This window comes from Ammospiza caudacuta, chromosome 3, assembly GCF_027887145.1.
Source record: "Ammospiza caudacuta isolate bAmmCau1 chromosome 3, bAmmCau1.pri, whole genome shotgun sequence".
In the NCBI taxonomy this organism is placed as follows: domain Eukaryota; kingdom Metazoa; phylum Chordata; class Aves; order Passeriformes; family Passerellidae; genus Ammospiza; species Ammospiza caudacuta.
In genome coordinates, this window is record NC_080595.1 from 51,760,986 (window position 1) to 51,781,963 (window position 20,978).

Below are 20,978 nucleotides of genomic sequence, written 5' to 3' on the forward strand. Positions count from 1 at the left end.
CAGTTTGTAGCACAAAGCAAGACTAGCATTCTATTGAAGTGCAAGTTCTTTTCCTCAGACAAGTGACAGAAGATTAAAAAAAAGACTACATCCTGCAGGTAGTTTTATACTACTGGCCTCAGTAGTAACAACCTGTATCTAAACCAGTACCATCCTACCAGTTTTAGAGTCATGTTCTTCCTACATTCATGCAGATGTTTAGAAGATGTTATGTGCAAAATAAGGAAAGTGCTTAAATATAGCAACAGTAACTCTTCAAGTAAAAGTTTAGATATTCTTGAAAATAACCTGCATAGGATTATATTATCAGTGACAGGACCCAGATGAGATTTGTGATTGAATAGGAAGATTGTGATAGTTTCAACTCTCAAGGAAAGTCAGGCAACTTTCCCAGGGCCATACAGTCTCCATGGCTTGAGGTTAAGACCACACCACATGAACACCTAAGCACTGTGCTGTAACCTTGCTTGGAGAAAGACACTGGCTTAGAAGACATCCTAAGATTCCTTTCATCTGAATTATCTTAGGATTCTAAGCTTAATAAACTCAGTTTTGGTTTATGCCAAACCTTGCTGTGGTAACTTTAAATAATTCTTTAGCATAGCACACACTAGAAGATAAAGTTGTTTTCAAATGTCAATGGAAGTATTTGAGTATAGTGTGGAACATATGAGAGGATTCATGTCCTCAAAAGCATACACCAACACACAAAAGATGCCCAAATATATTTATTTACTCTTAAAAAGTATGTTACTCTTTAGAAAAAAAGACAGCCTAAGAAATCTCAATACAGATTAAAGTATGTCAAATCCTGCATATACCTAATTCTGATGTTTACCTAAACATCAGCACCATCAAACCTAGCAAGGTAAGACTTCTGAAGTAATGAGGTACCAAGACAGAAGAAACCCTTAAAATAAAGAGGAGCTTCAAAGCCTTTGAGCCAATCAGAGCCAGAGTTCCAGAACACATCCAAGAACCATGAAATATCTCTAATGCTTTTGAACTTCATTTGCTGCCAAAAATACATGAGTGTTATAACAAAGAAACATAAGTATCTCAGTATACAGTTACAAACTGGTAAGCCAGTTTCTTAGTTGAAAGCAGTCAAAAGAGTTCTAAAACTGACAAAGATAGAGCTTGGGGCAGAAAGGTTGACAGACTAGCATGAACCAATTAAGCTATTTCCCTCAAGACCTCTCTTCTTGCTCATGGTATTCTGAACCATCTCCAGACAGAAGAAAAAGTTCATCATCACAGGACAGTAAGATACTTACTTTTTGTACTCTTGGTAAAGTTTTCAGTGTTAGTGCATGAAGAAGCTACTAGATGCTTATTTCTGGATGTGCATAGGGGTGAGGTTACTACAACTATGTGCCAGCAGTACAACTGTATTCATTAATGTGTTTCATATGTAAAGTATTAGCTGAAAATATTCAGCCTTAAATTGCTGGAGATGCATTTTTATTAGTATCTCTATAACAATATCTTTCCCTTGTTAAACACAATAACAACCATGTTGCTTTTACTCAGTGGTAAAAGCCATCTACTTCACTCAATCTTAGTGACCACACTAGGAAAGATACCTCCCATCTGTCATTGGCCCCTTCAAGATTTCTGGGAGGTGTTGATCCAGGAGAACTAGCAAAGAGACAGATCCTCATGGTGGGCATAATAAATAGGGACAATCGTGCTGGTGAGAAGGCTCACGTGGGACATAAGTGGTGACAAAGGAATAGTTTACTTTAAAGGTGCAAGAGTCTAGTCACCTAAAAGTGAGTCCTATTTGGAATGTAGCATATGTCCTAGAAACAAACTAGACACTGAATGTTGTCTTTGTTCCTTTCAGGAGTGTAAACACTACCTTATGTTCTCAAGTAAGAAGACACTAATCAGACTTAGATGCAGACACTCAAGCAAGTAGAATGATAACTCACAAGATACTCAGTTTCATGCTAAACAAGAATATGTAAACACCCAAATGAGTCACCAATTCAGATAGTACCAGACACCCCATATGGATTGTCACATCACAGCACCATAGCAGCATTTTGATTTAAAGCAAAGTCCTGCTGCTTATCCCATCTACTGAATGGTGGTTGCATTAGCAGCACTGTGATTTACTCTCTGCTTTCAATGGGTCTAGGTCCAGTTTTGGTTTCCCCACATCATTCTCTTCATTAGGAAAGGTCTTGTAATTGGCAAGGATGTTTTCCACCAAGAATCGAGCAGCTTCGTCTATGTTGATATTGTCCTAAAAATGTTGAAAACAAGGAAGTCAATGATCTTTTTGAAACAGTCACACATTCCTATTAACAGCCACACTTTCCTAAAGCTATCCAAAAAGAAAATAATTTTTCAGTCTCATCAGTAGAACACAAAGAGTCTAGATGCAAGAAGTCATTGCTCACCCTTTTTTTTCTGAAAAAGTTAGCAGAAAGATTGCACACAAAATTATTCATCCATATTACAAGCTGAAATCTGATTTGAACCTAGTAGGAAGTCAGGGGAATAAGTGTCACCTGCATTTGGAAGACTGACAAATGCCTAAGTGCATTTCTGCATCAGGAAAGATCCTAGGCAACTACATCATCTGCAGTATTGTCCTACCTTTTGGACCCTTTTTCTGTTTCTGATGGAATTTGGATGCACTCATCTTTTCCATGAACCTCAAAATCACAACGATTTCCTCGTGCCCTATCTAGCTACTCCACATATTCTTGTGCATTCTTTGAAAAGTCCCTTCCCATACACCCTAAAGAATGTATGTGTGCAGGATACTTAGAGATGTACTTTGCCGGAGTATCCCAGTTTCTGAGGGTCCAAGCTGGCCTAGTGCCAAGGAGTCTCCAGCCACAGGTTTGACCTGTTTGGGCCATCCGGTAGCACAGGGCTGCCATGTTTGGAATTGCTCATCTTCGCTTCCAAAGGAAATACCAGCCCAGTATATTATTTATGACTGAAGATCCAATTATCAGTTCCAACAGAAAGGCAAAAGCAGATTAATAGGATATCCAAGTGGGCAGGACTTAAAGCCATAAGCTGTTTTGGTATACTTAGAAAACAAGATACTTGTCCTAAATTTTTGCTATTTCAACTACAATTCTTCAGAGTTCTAAACAAGTCAATTAATATCTAAGCCAGAACTAATTGCCTGGATTTTTCTCTGCAGCAAGAACCTTGTTTTACACTGTCCCATCTAAAATGCCACTTAAAATACAAGTAATACAAGTTGCCACTAGAATTTAACATTAGATTTTTCCCCAATGTTACTGGCATTTATTTTTAAGCTTAATGCAGTTTATACATAGCAGTATTACAGGCAGGTAAAGGTTTGGGGAAGACTTTTACCAAAGCAAAAACTTGATATTCTTTTTGAGTATAAAGAGCCTTAAAAACAGAGCTTTTAGTAGCAGACGGATGAGTTTGGAAATACCTTTTCAAACACAAACAAATTGCTAGCTAATTTAACTAATTCCTTTAATTGTGTATCCTTCTCTTAAAGTAAACAAAGAACAACTTGTTACTTTGTTTCTTAAAGTCTCCTTAGAGATTCTTTGCTTTTTAAGAGTTGTCTAAACATCACTGTGTAGCACTTCAGCAGCAGCAGCTGAAGGAAGTAGGCAAGACAAGGGAAAAGCAGGACCTTGAGGCCTATCTTGCTTTATAAAGGATTTATCAGCCAGACCAGTAAACTGGTCTGTCAGCCACACGGTCCTCATCTAGACGAGTCCTTCATTTTAAGAATCAGTTGGGCTTTAAGGAAATATTGGATGTCACTTCTAGCTAAGCTGCAGCCAGTTTAATCTGTGCATTGACAAAACATCTGTAGACTAAAACTGCATAACACATTAAATTACTCAAAGTTAACTGACTAAAGCAGGTTTCTTTCTTAACTTAAATTACTATACAGAATAATTTTTTTTTCTCCAGTTCAGTCTTGACATTGCCTGATAAAATAGAAAAGCACTTTAGCAACACTGTGGGTAGGTAATAATGAGTAAACAAACAGCTTCTTCACTTCAAATCTTGCTGTTTCTTACATAAAACAGTGACAAAAGAAAATGCAATTTAAAAGCCTGCACCTAAAGATGACCTGAATTTTTTGGGGAGCTTGATCAGCATTTAGTAGTGTTAACATATAAAGAATGACTGATCCTCACACATGCAAGATGAAAAAACTTATCAAACTCAAATAATCATGGTTTCCAGATAGTTTCAAGATGCTCTGAATTTGAGATATCTTTTCATCTAAATCAAATATGCCTTATCTTCTTCAGGAATGAAGCTAGCCAAGACAAGTGTTCAAATTTTGCTGAATTTCACTGTCACTTCCTATACTTGATAACTTTATTTCCTACATGATTATATTCACCCTTCTTACGCCAGTATTCAAGAGACTAAAAATATTTTTCTATTAAGCTTACCTTGGCAGATGTTTCAAACCATCCAACAAAGCCACCTTCTCTGCAGAACTGGTCCATTTGAGAGGGATTCTGGCTGCCATCTTTCTTCTGGTCACACTTGTTTGCAAGAAGAACAGCAGGGATGGGGCTGCCATTGGGAAGTAGTACTTTACTGTCCAAATCATGCTTCCATTTTGAAACAGCCTCAAAAGTGGAGCCTCTTGTGACATCAAAGACCACAAAAGCACCCACTGCCTCTTTGTAGTATACTCTGGTCATATTTCCAAAGCGCTCCTGGCCTGAAAGAGAGGACAGTCACAGAGTACATTTCTATTGCAGCACAAACTATATTCAGTGTAAACAGCTTAGTGTATCAGCTTAATCCATAGAAGTTTGGCATTTGGGTCTAGTCACCTAGGGCATAAAACATTGCCTTCTCTATCTCACCTAAGTTCATTGTAACAGCTATTATTTACACCATACATGACAAGTCAGATGCTTAAACTAGTTTGCAGTCCCAACCACGACTTCAAGTTTTGCTTAAAAAACCCCTCAAGTTCTACACTTATATAGTCAACTTATTTGTTGAATAGAGTTGTTTGACAAGTAATGCCTGAAAACACTACCAACACAGCTATACACAAATCATTATTTCATCAAAGAATACTTGTATTTTAATCTAGTTGCTTCAGCTAAAGACTTAAACTCAGCCTTTTGCTGAATGGTGAGCAACAAGGGGTTTTGCAAGCTCCTAGGCTAACCATCTTCAAAGTATCTTCTGAGGAAGTCACCTATATTATAGATTTTTCCTTAGGGACAAGTTCAAAAGAAGCTGCTAGCTTAACAGTTCTGGCTAGATCTGTTAACTTGGACTTCATTTTTTCAAGTCTAAGATTTACTCTGGATTAATTTTCAACTATAGAAGTTCTACAGCAATCCTAGGATTTAAAGCAAGAACAGTTAAAGTACAATTATTCACAACAAAAATCCAAGGGGAAAAAAAATATCAATTGCCCATAAGCAGAGAAAACTCAAAAAAGCCTTTTCTTATTAAGTACAACTACTTTAGCCAGAATACTTGAAATACAGAATTAGAGTGTGCCAGTTCACTTTTTCTTCTGTTTGAAAGGCCAGACTATCATGGTGTGTTAACATTTGAGTGTGTCTAGCAGTATCAAGTCCTAGCACATTGTTTGAAAAGTCTGGGCTACTAAAATAGCTTTCTGCTTGCTTTGGAAATCTTCACTGGGAAAAGCAGTCCCTGAACTCTATGATTTAGTTTTACAGTGTGTCTTCACTTGAGCTTTTATCTTTTCATGCATATGAGGTTTAAAAGCAGCTAAAGGAAGAGCTGTATTTGGAAATCTAGTTGTCCTCTGTTTATAAACATTCAAGTCCTCCTTTGATTAGCAAGGACAAACAGATACAAAGAGAATTGGGTGTGTTATCACCTTCTCAGAAAGAGACCAAAATTCAGTAAATGAAGTTGTCAAGAGATCCTGTCCAGCAGTGTTCTTTTCCAGCTCATTTGCCTCATTTTAATGTCAGTAATTCAGAGTATGATTAGCTCATTCCCTACAGACAGTTTCAGAAAAGGTTGCCTAAGCAGCTACTATAATGACCAAAAAACAGCAACAGCCACATTAAAGATCCAAAGAACTATAAAGAAGCTGACTTTATTTCTGGCTGTTCACTTTAAACTATGATGCTGCAGAAAGCAGCATCACTACCCAGCATATTCTTCAGAACAGAGCTTACACATTATTTTTTTCCACTACATCTTGTGTAAGAACAAGCATGATCCAAGAAGAAATCTCTTAACTCCATACTCAAAAGTCAAGTTTTAAAGCAGCATTAATGCCACAGACTTTAACACAATGCAACAAGCTAGGCACCAAGCCTGCCTCTCTGTGACTGTGCCTCTGGAAAAGCCACACTGCTAATAGAATTCTCCTAAGCAGAGTACACAAATAATTCACATTGTCTCCCTAGGCTGGGCTTTTATGCCTGAAAGAGGTTTTTAGAATAGCCTTACTAGAAACCATACCACTGACCACTGTTTCCACCAATCAAGTACCATTGAGGAAGAGTTAGATCAGAAGGCCTTTACTACTCCTGTACATCAGTGATGTCACATTTAAAAAAACTCCACCTGCAGAATGTAGAGATTTTGGTTTTGGAAGTTTTGGTTGAGTTTTTTTAATGGAGTTTCACAGTGTCAAATTTAGTTACATTAAGCCAATCACTGCACAGAGCACCACACAAGTTTTGAGGAGCTCCTTCTCAGCTTCCTCATTTGTTGAGCTGCCAGTTTCACCACCAATTCCTGCCACATGGGAATACCTTGGACTATGCTAAAGCACTGACCCCAGCATCCAACACAGAGAGATATCCCTTCACACTAAAGGAAGTCCCACAAAACAAACAGTGTAATCTCAAGATCTACAATGCTCTGCACCAGCCTCAGTCTTCTACAGAAAGTTTTTCAATTCAGCCCTGAAATGGTCCAGAATTGAGCACCACTTGCTGTTATTGACATGAGACTGAACACGAATTTGAAGCAGCAAGGAAAATGGTCCCATGAGTCCTCGCTATTCACTTGCTGGAGAGCTGGGAGGCTTCCAGGCTTTTCTTAAGGCTGTTTTTCCAAATATTTGATGAACACTTACGTAAGAAAATTAAGCTGTACTCATTAGTTGCAGGAAGAGTTACTAGATTGTTACCAGAAGGAATAGACAGAGTATGATCACTACATAGGAAAGCTAAGTTATTTAGGAATGGCAGAAAAGATCATCAGGCAGTTACCATTTCTCAGATAGCTGTGCATGCTGCACATAAACAAGGCTGCAATCACTGAGCACAGTGCAGGACATTACTATTGACTGAATCCCTTCCTGCCTATTGCTCTTCCATCCCAAACAGCTGTAAAGACAGAAACAGTTCACAAGGTGGCCAGATGAGCCTCATATAGCAATAACCATTCCTGAAACATGCACAACAGCACATTTAAGGTGTACAAAAAGGTGAAATTAGTACAGTGCTACATATAGCTTCCAAAGCAACAAAGTTACAAAGCACAGCTCAGAACCAAACCTGAGGAGTCCACCAAAAGTAGCCTTGTACAGTGGCTGCTCACAGTGTAAGAAGACAGCAGTCCTGCTAGGAATGGAAGTCAGCATGGAACTGTATGTTGCTTAGTATTCTATAGCAGCCACAGTATAAACCACGGGCTTTGCCTGTCCACAACCAGCATTTAATGCTTATTTCCAAGAACTCTTACCTCTCTTGTAGTATGAGTTTTAGAGAAACATCAATATATATGGTTCCACAGTTTTAATTTGGGTGAAAGTAGAAAACTGATGTGCCTATCAGCAAGAAAGCTTCTATTTTTACTTACTAGATTAAAGCTTTATATTAGGAAGATTTGCTCTTACCCTTAAACACTACAAGCTCAACAGCCTTGGATTCTTACAGATTAATGCCTTTTAATATGTCAAATACCACCCAATATGAGTACTTCCCTATTCTAGAGTAACCCAAACCAGGTTGTTACAGAGCTGTTTTCACCTCTAGAATTCACATCCACTAACAATAAACCTGACCTGAACACTACCTTGCCAACTGCTCTTTCATCCTGTCTGGAGCCTAATGAAGATGGATATACTGTATTTCATACAAAGACAGAAGCAATAAAACAGGGCCTGCCCAGGAGGTAAGAGTTTTGTTTGGTAAAAGATATACAGCATGAGGCAGGAAAATAATTCAGTTTAAACTGAGTGGACTTTCTTTATAATCATGTCATTACTGAGAAAGCACATGATGACCTTCTTGTCTAGGATGCAGAGCATTCTAGACAGTTGTTTGAAAATTGAACAGGAATTTCAGACAGAGCTTTTGCAAGGCAAAAACAACAACCAGAAAAAAAACCACAAAAGAACTCCAACCAAACCCACAAACCCTCAAACAGAAAAATCAAACTACAAAACACTAATCCTCCAAATTCAAGGCTGAACATAATTCTCTTTGTTCTTAAAACTAAATGTCTCAGCTTCTGCCATGCACAGTTCAGAGATCCGTCATGCCCCTTCCTCTGTCCAGCAAGATATTTGCTAGTCATTTCTCCATATGTGACAATTGAGCTGTACAGAAAGTGGATCATACCCCCAGAGAAGAAAAAGGCTAAAAGTGAACAGATTAAACTAGACTTAAAATCCCCAGTGTGTACAACGTTAGAAGAGAGCAGGAAGATAACTAATTGCTTAGTACAGCAGTAAAGAAAGGACATCCCAAGATCAATCATTCTGTTATGTCCAGTGACTAGGCATAAATCTGATGCCACTAAAGTACAGTTTTTAGTATTTCAGGTATAAATGAGGAGCTAAGATACAGGACAGTCACAGGGATCAGAAGTTTAATTTGGAAGTATGGCAGTGATTTCATGTAATGCAAACTTCTGCATTCTCTAACCACATCAAAATGACTCAGCACCTATCATCACTGTATTTTCCAGTAATTGCAACAACCTTACGTGAAGTATTTGCACAATGACACACATCGGGAATTAATTCACCTCCCTACAGCAGCACCACAGGAATAAAGTTGACTTTAAAACTGCATTAGAACTTGGGAGCTATTGTCACTGCCCAGTTTATATTGTAATGGGGGTGGAATGCAAGTTAAAAACTACAGGAAAGAAATTGTGGGCTGTAATTTAAGATTAAGCATTAGAAGCTTTATAGTTGTCCTTTACTGCAAAAGGTAAGTTACCATTGCAGCCTTGCCTTGAAGTACATTTTAAAGTGTTTCTAGAGCAGTCTCAGTGTAAGGGAGAAACAGTAGTGTCCTGTTTATTACAGCAGTGTGACCTACTATTGTAGCAGTTCTTGTGGATATTTAGCAAAAAAGATACCCTAGACTCCTATTATTTCACTCACATTTTCAACTTTTAACTCCTCCTACACGATGGGAATTGGAGGCAGAAAAAACAATTTAAATGTACAAATGACTGCTGGATATGCACAATAATGAGTCTGTCAAGCTTCCTTCCCCCAGACTATTTATTATATTAATGAGTTGATAGGCAGTTTATATCAACTAATAAGTGAAAGCTTTTTTTTTTTTCCAGAAACACCTGAGTGACAATTTCAACTCTCAGTAAAGTTACTGTCACCCAGTGTGACAGATTTAATCTAAATCCCCATCCAAAATGGCTGGGAACATAGAACTACTGTCACTTTCAAAACAAGCCCTTCAAGAGCCACAGGCAGGAAAAGACCAGACTCTGGATGCCAGCTGGATGTTTGGCAAAATATAGCAAATACCCAGAACTGCCCTGAGGATTAATCTCCCAGTTCTCCAGACATCTAATGTACATTTTAGCATTACCAGGGTCAGGTGTGAGTTGACTGAAGTTCCTTTTTAGAGAGGTATACAAACATGTTACTGGCAAGTTACCACTGCTGACAGCTATCCCCCATCTCCCCAAACCAGCACATCTTGTCCCAGAACTGTCCTACCTAATTAGATTGGATCTGTTATTCTGCAAGAAGTAGGTTAACCAAACCACTATCAATATTACAGCTCACATGCAAGTGTGTCTGCCTGTTGTTTCCCACAGATAGTAGCCATAGATTGAGAGTAGACAGACTACAAGACTGTTAATACCAGATGGCTCCCCACTCCTCGGTCTTATCCATTTAAGCTAAAATTGTAAAGTTGCCACAAGTGAAAACCATGGAGGTGTTGAACAATGCATTTATTTAATGACAGACAAATTTGCAGATGACATCAATCTGAGTGGTGCAGCTAACATATCTGAAAGATGGGATGCCATCCAGAGGGACCTGGACTTCAGAAGTGAGCCCATGGGAATCTCATGAGGTTTAACAAGACCAAGTGCAAGGTGCTGCAGCTGTGTTGGAGTCCCAGCACAGGCTGGGTAATGAATAGACAGAGCAGCTGGGCCAAGAAGGAATTAGGGGTGCTGATAGATGAGAGGCTGGACATGAGCCAGCAATGTGCACTTGCAGCCCAGGAAAATCCCTTGCATCCTGGGCTACATCCAAAGCAGCATGGCCAGCAAGGCAATGGAGGTTGATTCTCCCCCTCTGCTCTGCCTTTGTGAGATCCCAACTGGAGTGTGGTATCCAGCTCTGGGATCCCCAACATAAAGATATGGACCTGTTGGAGTGAGTCCAGAGGCAGGCCATGAAGATCATCAGAGGGCTGGAGCACCTCTCCTAGGAACACAGGCTGAGAAAACTGGGATTGTTCAGCCTGAAGAAGAACAGGCTTCAGGGTGACTTGAGGCCTTGCAGCACCTACCTAAAGGCAGCCCTACAAGAAAGACAGAGGGGCTATTTACAAGAGCATGTACTGACAGAACACAGGGAAATTGTTTTAAATTAAAAGTAAGTTTGGATAAGATATTAGGAAGAAATTCTCCACTGTCATGGTGGTGAGGCCAGAACAGGTTGTCCAGAGAATGCCCCATCCCTGGAAATGCTCCAAGTCCCGGTTGGGTGGAGCAACCTATGGTCAAGTCCCATGGCAGCAGAGCTGGAACTAGATGATCTTTAAGGCTCCTTACAGCCCAAGCCATTCTGTGATTTTATGACATTAGCATCTCTAGCAGATGTTAGAAACCTGTAAATGTTAAAGAACATCCAGGTTGACTTTTACTTTCCACCACAGAGAAAAAGTGTTATTTGTGGTTCTGGTGACAAACACAGGCTAGGAAGTGAGAATTACTAGAATGTTATATCTTCCTGTATGAGACAAGTACTAGAAATAACCTCACTGACTGCAGTACTTAATTTCTAACAGCCAAAAGCAGCCTCAGACAATTACAACTGCTAGTGCCCTTTCTTACTATAGGTGGTATGGGTAAGTTAAGTGACCACTGGATGGACCTCTTCCCAACATTAACCCTCTCCCAAATGCTTCAGAACAGTCTTCAGGGCAAAAGCCAGTTAATCCCTGTTCAACTGACTCACACTTTATTGTAAGAGATAACCTTTGATCCCCTGGTTACGTCTATTTTAGAAAGCTGCAGGGTGCAGTTGGAGCAGTTCTGTTGCACAATGCAGTGTCAGAGGCATGACACTGACAATATATACTGTACACACACTGTATGTATGAGACCCTGTAGCCATTGAAAAGTTACTGATGAATATCAGCTCAAGTGCAGCAGTATTTTGATTATTTAGATCATATCACAAAGTATTTCCACATATTCACAGAAGTCACTATTTCATTCCGAAATACTAGGAAGCAGTTTGCTTTGAAGTTCCATTTCCCAACACAGCTAGTTTCTAAACTAACAATTTGTTAGCTACATGAAACTTCAAAATCAATGACTAGTCCTTCCATTCACTGCTTTAACACAGGACAGTTCTGTTCACTACCTGTGAAACAGGAAGAGCACAGAGATGGCAAGTGTTGGAAGAGATTTGCACCAGGAGCTAGGATCACTTCTGCCCACCTAACAGAAAAGGCATGCCATTCTCTCCCACAAAGACAAAGTTTTCCCTCAAATAATTACACAGCTCTCCCTGGGAATTTTATAGCAACACTGTAACTTTTCATTATTGCCTGTAGTCTTGCACTAATCTAATTACTTAATTGTCCAAACTGACTTCAACAGCTGAGTGTTGTGCCTTTAAGAAGTTGAGAGGCAACACCCTGCACTAAGAGTTCAATGGGTTTTGTCCAACATCATATGTATTTTATGCAGCAGTATGACAGTCATGTTTGTATAAGAACCCACTTGGGGTTTTTTGCATCTTTGCTCCACAGCAAGTGAGAGACAGTCCCTGTTTAAGCACTAGATTTCAATCCCCAGAAAATCAGAGTGCAACCAAGCTAAACAATTTCTAACTAGCTGTCAAATTCAGCATGTATAGAACAATTCCCCTGCATAAGTACTCAAAGAGGTTGACATAGTCCAATTAGTGCCAGCAACAGCATGAATTGGTACTGCCTACCTTGCTTTAACAAGACTTACCCAAACAAGTAATCTGCCAGAGTTAAGCTATTTCATGCCTGCCACCCTCTGATCCATATTCCTTGGTGTGGTGCCCTGCAGCCAGAACTGCACTGTGTGCTTCACAGTGATGCTGCATGGCACTACAGCATTTCACAGCACACAGCAGAACAATTCTAAAGTCAGTTTGTCTCCAGAACAACTTTATCACGAGACTGAAAAAATGTTAATCTCTAAAATGGTCAATGTGTCATAGCACATTGTGTGTGATTGGAATTTTGTATCAAATTGCTGCCACTTTGCTCTACCCAGCACTCTTAGCCTGGGAGCACTTAAAGAACAAGTTCCCATAAGCTGTTTGCAGTGACATTCAGAGACTACCTCTCAACCTATTATTTGAAAAGCTGCTAAAATCCATACAATAAGGAATATTTGTTTTCATTACCTGCTAATGTAGAAGCCACCGCTGCTCAGAGCTTGCCAGCCTTCTCTAGACAGTTAAGACATTCCTAAGCAAGCTCTATTAAGCCCTAAAATCCCTCCATTTCTCAAAGCATAATCACACTCCATTTATCCTCTTTTTGTGTCTCTATAGCCAGAAGAAATCTTTGAATATTGAATACTGTACCACAGTAGCTTGAGAAGCATGCTGTGCTTTGTAGTCACTGCTTACTGCTGGTCACACTAGCTTTAACATCTGCAGGAATTTCACAAGAGGTATCCCTTTATTTCCATGCAAAAATATAAATAGACATTCCCTTCCTGCAAACTGCTTCTTTCTAAGTGTGGTGTATCACACTTCTGAACCTCTGAAGCAAGTATTTGGAGGGAACCATTTACAGCAGACTACAAAAGCAAAGCAATGGTTACCACTGGAATTCATGGAAGCTATGTCTGACAGCTGTGAGACTGAATCCAGTGGTCTCACTCACCACTGAGAGGAAGAATCTTATTTTTTACAGCATGCTAATACCTTTTCTGGAACCAGTCAGCTAAGATTATTCTCTTTGCTTTATGTCATAAGTTGAGAATTACCCCTTTACAGCACTTGCCAACTCAAACTGTACTTGTGGATATGCACTTTGGTAACACCCTGTCCTAATGCGCACCTAAAGCAAACCAAACTGGTAAGAGGCAAAGTGGCAATGTAAATAAGGTTAAGCACCAAGACTCTGAAGCTGCAAGTTCTGAAGATGAAAGGACAGTTGATAAAGCTTGATTTACATTCATGTGAATGCCATACATTAAGAGAAAAGTGTATATTCAACATTGCTTGACTTCCGAGACAAACTGGTGCAGACAATGAGCTTGACTTGTCAAACCAGCTTAATTTCTGACTACTTGAGTCAGTATTATATGAAGGGCAGGAATTTAATACTTGCCTTCAGAAAAGTGGGCAACCCACATGAGATTATTATTTCTGCAAAGAACTCCAGTTTTATGAACTAATCCAAAAGTTAGTTATGTTGAGCTCTATGTACTATTTTTCCTCCTGTCTACTCTATTGCACTTAAGAATTTAGGTATTGTTTGCCTTTAAGGTAGATTTCCCCTGTCTATTTGATGTATACCCACTCAGCCATCCCTGACTCTCTGTATCAGAGTACTAGGAAAGAGTTTTTATTGTGATCTTGTAGGAAGCACAAAACTTCTGAGCAACTGCTGTGCAACATCTGAAAAGAAGGCTGAAGAACCATCTATTCCATAGAGAATAGATGCTCAAGCACAAAGTGCATTTCCATTGCTGACAGAAGTAGAAGTATCTCTAAAATAAATACACTGAACTCTATTTTAAGCCTGTACTGGATCAGGTGGTCTTTTAGGATCACATCTTTAACCCCATTTCTCATAGAATACCTTGAAATGCCTAATGAGGAAATTCTAAGCTAATTTCCAAGACAATCAAAGAACATCTGCCTCAATTCTCTCATTTAACTGAACTGTCCTGCCTTGCATAATCAAAATTACCACACTAGACTATCTTACAACACCAACATCAATACAGTAGCATTTCCCATATACTTATGGAATTTAATCAGCATAATGGTTATAGGCTTAGTTCAAAATAACATATGCAATACCTGGAGTGGCTACATAACATAGTACTAAGCAAAAGAACCTTTGCCATTATGAATGCTTTGGTACCCGACTGATAAGATGTGGAAATTCCTTCATTAGACCAACAAACACACCTCATATCTTGATAACATTTGATTAAAAGTGTATTTAAACAGGACTCCCAAAAAAGAAAACATGCAGAATCTGTTTGCATTCAGAGATATCTAAAAGTTGTAAAATTACCAAAACCCCAAATTTGACACATCCAGAACTTATTTTGACATTTAGCTGTAGAGCTCCAAGCACAGAAAGTCATTCTGAAGTGAAAACTCATAATCCAAATCCAGCTATTCCAGAAAAGTCATAAGAAAGGACGCCCACACAAGATTTCCCACAGAGGGATGGTTTCTAGAAGGAAACAAAGTACCTTCAGTGCTGTTTCTTGCCTCTGTGTTCAAAATCTATGTGAGCAGGCCTTCTACTTCCCATCCCCAAACTTAATCTGCTAGTCTTGCATGTTTCCAGTAAGCATAACCCTTAAGCAAGTTTTCTCTCATGAGATTTATATTTAAACATGTGTGAGCAGGAAGCAGTCAGAAATTAAGTCTTTCACATCTCCATGAGTCTGAAGACATAATCACATAGAAGATTCCCCAGCCCTGACTGGGAGCTTTCTGACCTCAACTATAAGGAAAATGATAGCACTCCTAATCTCCACCTAAAGGCTGCTCCTGGAACCTCCAACACTCTATAAATCAGGAAACAACCTCAGAAAACTTACAAGTTTCTGAAAAACTCTGAGCTCCAAGTTCTGTATCCATTTCTGACATGGTTATTTATGCTCACTCATTAAGACTATTTATAGTGGTGAGAAAAAAATCTCCACATTTGAGGGAAGGTTACACTTGGATTGTCTTGCCTCCACCTTATGCTCACTTGTACCAGGCACATAGCTAAGCAATTTTTTCATTTTTTTTTCTGCAAGAGTTGCCATTTTAATCCCTTTAACATGCATTGTGGCTAAGGACAAGTTGTAACAAGAATACCTCAACTACTTTTAGAGACAGCTGCCTCCAAGTTCTCCACACTTAGGAGAGACTTCCCCGCAAAGCAACTGAAGCATACGTGCCTCTGGCACAGAGCCAGGTATGGATGCAGAACAGCAGAAGTTTTCTGCTTGTTTTCCTATAGACTTTCAGGGATGCATTAATATCACTTAACACTTGCTTCAGACCTTTTTTAAAAAAAATAAAGTCAGTCCATAATTCAAGACAAGCTAATGCCCCAGTACACAAAATCAACTTGGCAGCCTCTATGACATGCCAATGGCACAAGTGCAGAGCAGCTGGAATAGAGAGCTGCTTGAAACCAGGGTTTTCACATGGAAGTAAGCTATCTCACATACTGTAACTGCCTAGATGCCTTTGAAAGTCAACCATATCCATGGTTTCCTGTACTCTCTCCCATTTCTCATGGCTTCCTATAGAAAAGTCTAGCAGTTACTTAAAAAGTTAACTTGCTCTTAACATCCACTCACACATCTTAACACTTACGTGTCTTCATACAAGAGATGGGTTATTCCCACCCTTCCTCAATTTAGTATTTAACCAAAATATTTGGTCTAATATCTCCATTCTTTTGGGATCCTGTATATAGTTATAACAATTTACAGTTCAGTTCCTCTCAAGGAGGCATGCAAGATTTTAGTAACAAATTTATATGCTACATGCTGCTTATCATTCAGCTCTTGAAAGCCTGTAGAGCATGTTTGTAGTACCAAAGTACAATGATTTCTCTTCTGTTTGGCCAACTTCATAGCCATACTCTGCCAATTAAAGCATTACTTCAGTTTCAATAAATATTTATACAAAGAAGTTTTAATAAAATCCTGGAAGTAGAATGCTATTACATAAAAGTTAATTTAGAATTCCTCAAAAAAACCTTTAAAATCATCTAAAAGTTGCCATTAGTGACATTCTTCATGAGAAGCCAACCTCAAGCCACTATCTATGCTCTTTACCACTCCTGCTCCCCAGCAAACTGCGCTTCACACAGGCTGATGTGAGTGACAGTGATAGTCAACATGAGCACAAAAGCAGCAACTAACATAGTTGCTGGTTTTACTAGATTAGCTCAAAATTTTCCATGAAACTGAAAATCCTTTAAGTGCTCTTTCAATATCACCTGACAGCTTCATCAATATGCCACACACACCTCCTGAGCACGCTGTGGTCAGTGCAGTACTCACTAAAACAGCACGTCCTTCAAGTAGGAATCTCTACTGTTTTGAAAGACCATCAAAACACTTCCCTATCATTAAGATTTCTTTGGTTTGCATCTCTGTACTACAATGACTCATTCCTACATCCTATTTATGTTGCCAATCATTTATGCTCTTTGATCAATGTTTTAACACTTTCAGAATTTCTCCAGAAAGATAATTTTTCATTACTACACACATCAAAACAAAAAAAAGGCAACAAAAACCAAAAGCCAACCAAAACAAAAAAGCCAAGAATAATGCCTAAAGGCAGCTAAACACACGTATAATATATTTTTCTGCATAAACACACGTATAATCTGTTCATCTCCTTTCAGAATGCTTCTTTCTTTATGCTGCAACCAAGATAATTTGACAGTGACCAATCAGTCTTACTCTCAAGCTTTTTCATCACCTTTATTTAAGAAGTTACAACCCGTGTCTAAAAACTAAAACACCTGACTATCTCTAAAATACAAATGTCTAGGTACAACAGTAACCTTCCTCCCTCTTCATTATTTTACATTCCTTCTCCTTTGATACTGCTGCAAGAATTTGTACTACTTTGTACCTTACAAGAGAGCTATTTTCAGAAGAAAAAAAAGCATAAGTAGTGCAACGTGGTCATGCTCTATTTGACAGAATTATCTAATCACAAAAAAAAAAGACCCAAAACCAAAACAACCTCAGCAAGCACAAGAATTTGAAGTCATCCAGTAACCTACTGCATCGCAATAAACTGCACAACATTGATAATTTTTCCTACAATCAAATCAGAAGCCAGCATAGTATCTGCATTATGATCTTTAGCTGATGCATGAACTACAGGGTCAGTTCTTATCATTGACTGAGGTACAAAACCTTAGCTTGCATCACCCAGCTCTTTAAAGAAAGCTTCTTACGATGAACTGTTACGCACAAGCTTTGATCTAGTGAAAATAACATCCCTTTCTATCCTTAAGGGTTAGACTTTAATTCAGCCTTTTTAAATGCATCAAAATAAATTCAGAATGCCAGCCCTATATTGCTTGCAGGGAAGTCACATGTAACATTACTTACCATAAGATTCAGATCTCTTCAAGAGATCTAAAGCCGTTTGTCTGCACACACCAGCAGGCAAAATTATCTACGAGCTGTTGAAAGCCAGAAGACAGCTGGGCTGATGAGTTAAAAAGGAATGACTATCACATGCTCAGACACTGCTACACTTCAATAAAGCACTTTAGAGAATGGTGTCTATGATTATAGAAGCCATCTTCAACCTGGTTCTTTAACTAATAACTTCAATATAAATCTGTTAACATCCACAAGTATTTAGAACTATTCCTGATTGTACACATAAAGAGCTGCAGAACACACTCCCAAGTTGAGGACTTCAACAGCTTTAAGACCATCAAATACCCTTACAGACACTAAAACACTCTATTTTACTAATTAACTCTCAGATATCAAGGGCTATAGGAGTCCAAATTGTTGCTGTCACACTTGCTCAGCACAACCCAATCAAAAATCACCAAGATTACTTCTCTTCTTTGTATTGTTTCTTCTTTTTTTTCCATTGGGCAAGCTTCCCCCAGCCTTTGGAAACAGAATACTCCAAACTAGTAGATTAGACTAAGAGTTTGGAGTGCAAATTGCAGAACAGTTGCAGCTTCCTTTGTAATTTCTGCTAGGGAAAGACTAGTCAGGGGGTTCATACAAAAGTCTTATAAAACAGGAAAAATATTTCAGTGACAGGAGAAATTTTAATTCCTCAATCATTTTAATTCTTCAACCAATTTACCACAAGCTTCTAGGGATTTATCAGCAGCTCTAAACTTAGTCTTAGCTATCGGTGTCAAAAATACTCCAAGGGCAATAATCAAGAATGAAAAACTCTGTCTTCTGGATCAGGACACTAATGCATGGACGCATTGATAGAACTTGCCAAGCTGTAAATAGGTTCTGTCCAAACTTTGTGACAAGTTCAAGCTAAGTTTCTGCCTATCCTGTTGAAACAGATTGCTTTGGCAAAGCACACAGCCTACCCAAGTCTGAGCAATGAAGGGCTGAGAAGTCAAATACAAGGATGGCAGCCTGCCAAACCCCAGCATGCCAAGAGCCTCCCCTCTTCAATCTTTGGAACCCCAGGCTCACTAAATATACCCAGGGGACCGCAGTAGCTTGTACTGATACTGATAATTGAGTCACAGAAAGTTAAAACTGATCCACAAGAGGAACACATCAGAAGAGAAAGCTTGCCAACATCTTACTTGCTCTTCAAAACAGCAATTAGAAAAGATTTCCATTTGCCCTGCAGGCCAGCAACAGAAAGATCCATGGTGTATTTCAGCATATGGCAGTATGAAGGCTTTTTAGTCTGAGGAATCGCATTTGAAGCGTTTTAGAGCAAAAAGACCAGGAGCTGAGGTACAGCTGGTCTGTCACAGGGTTACAGCAGCCACATGCCACACTTCCTCATTTCTGAGCTTCCACTGATAAGCATAAAGTTCATGGAAACAGTAACTACCAGCTTTTTTCCCTTGTGTCTTCCAGCAGTGTAAGTTTAAACACTAGCATTTGAAATCAAGTCTGCTTTGTCAGATACAAGGAGATATTCTGAGGGTGGTAGACAGAGATGAGGGGAGCTGCAGGGTAACACCTGGGCTGCACACAAAGCTAGAAATGCAATACCAACCAAGGTGATTACAGAGCTAAGAGATAGACTTTTTATGAGACCACGGCAAAACAGAGATTGTTCTGTGGCATTTGACTCCACAGCATAAGCAAAGTTAACCATGGCAGGTATACAGTCCGAGTCTTGGAAACAAGAGATGCTGAAGAACAGGTTTGAATCATATATAGGAAAGGAATAGTGCATTGTTTGGACAAGTAGATGGGACTTTTCTTCCATGTGCTCAAACTATGTTTCTGATTCACAAATTTGTGATTTGAATATTGAACTAAGCGTAACAGAAGCTCCACCCCCTCACTCAATGCAGCAGGGATGAAAACTACTTTTAAATTAACCAGGTGACTCCAAGCATACAAAGTTTAAGCATTCTTCCTTTGAGAACAATTTTAGCTGTTTGAGTTACCTTTAACCTGTAAAGCATGGTGCATTAGATGCATTACAGAGCCACAACCCTGAATTTATTTCAGCAGCAGCCATAACCAAGGATAACCAAGGCCCCCACCACGCAGACAAGCAGGTCAGGCAGAGCAGTATGAGCAGGAACAGTCCGGGAGCCCTGGATCCAGCAGCGAGAAGAAAGCAGCTGTTCGAGGACTGCTGTAAAACTCTGGGCCAAGCCAAGAGCCCCACAGTCTGCTAACGAGAGAGGGCAAAGCCCGTAAAAAATGAAAAACTTCACTCCCACGTCAAGACCTCCTTCTACTTACAGCTCAAACGCAAGAATGAGAAGTTGCTTATAAGGGGTAAGACAAAAAACAAAAACCCAAGAAGAGACATTTCCCAGCCAAAGCACACTTTTCTCCGCAGAGGCCGTGCGCCAGGCCCCCGGCAGCCGGGCTCCCAGCGCCGCCCGGCGCACCCTGCGGGGAGCAGCCCGCCCGTCCCGCCCCGTACCTGCGATATCCCAGAGCTGCAGCCGCACCAGGGTCTTGCTGTCCCAGTTGATGACTTTGAGCGCGAAATCCACGCCGATGGTGGCCCGGTAGTGCTGGGAGAAGAGCTGGTGCACGTAGCGCTTGATAATGCTGGTTTTGCCCACGCCTAGCTCCCCGATCACCAGCACCTTGAAGAGGTGCTCCCGGCACTCCGGCACGCCGCTGCCCGCTCCTTCCCCGCCGGCCATCCCTCCCTCCCTCCCGTGGAGTGCGGCGGAGAGGCCGGGCTGCGGGGGCCGCGGCTCTCCCGCTTCTAAACTTTCCCAGGCAGCAACTTTCCTGCAACTTTCCCCAGCCGGCTCCCCGCAGGGCCGGCCCTCGCCGGGCGGGGGAACACGAAGCGGGACAGAGAGCGGGAGGGAGCGGGGAGCGCCAGCCACCACCTGACTGCAGTCACAGGACGCGGAAACTCCGCGGGCTTATAGCGGCCCGGGGGAGGGCGGTGGGAGGGGCGGGGAGAGGGAGCGGCCGCCCGCCCCGCCGCTCCGGGACACCGGGCGGGAGGTGGGAACGCGAAAGGCCCGGGCCGGGAGGAGTTCCTCGCAGCCGCTTCGGGCGGGCCGGGCTGGGAGCGGCAGGGCAGGGCAGCGCGGGGTGAGCCTCAGAAGCGGACTCGGGTTGGGGAAGTGTCAGCTCTCTGTTCGTACCATTCTTCGGTACTT

The 20,978-nt window shown here is 40.4% G+C and overlaps 1 protein-coding gene across 1 annotated transcript; it reads right to left on the minus strand.

The window, feature by feature from the left end:
- Positions 1-723: 723 nt before the first annotated feature.
- On the minus strand, positions 724-20,687 carry RAB32 (RAB32, member RAS oncogene family). The gene is made up of 3 exons (XM_058801930.1): positions 20,276-20,687; positions 4,428-4,705; positions 724-2,254 (listed from the first exon to the last, which is right to left on the minus strand). Exons 1-3 carry the CDS (start codon positions 20,502-20,504, stop codon positions 2,105-2,107), a joined length of 657 nt encoding a protein of 218 aa, XP_058657913.1. The 5' UTR covers positions 20,505-20,687; the 3' UTR covers positions 724-2,104.
- Between the last annotated feature and the right edge of the window lie 291 nt (positions 20,688-20,978).

Excerpts from the sequence above, each read along its gene's own strand:
- RAB32 (XM_058801930.1), bottom strand. The coding sequence starts at position 20,504 with ATGGCCGGCGGGGAAGGAGCGGGCAGCGGCGTGCCGGAGTGCCGGGAG. Across the intron at positions 4,706-20,275 it reads GCAGCTCTGGGATATCGCAG|GCCAGGAGCGCTTTGGAAAT; the intron begins GTACGGGGCGGG and ends CCTCTCTTTCAG. Across the intron at positions 2,255-4,427 it reads GGTTTGAAACATCTGCCAAG|GACAATATCAACATAGACGA; the intron begins GTAAGCTTAATA and ends CAACATTTTTAG.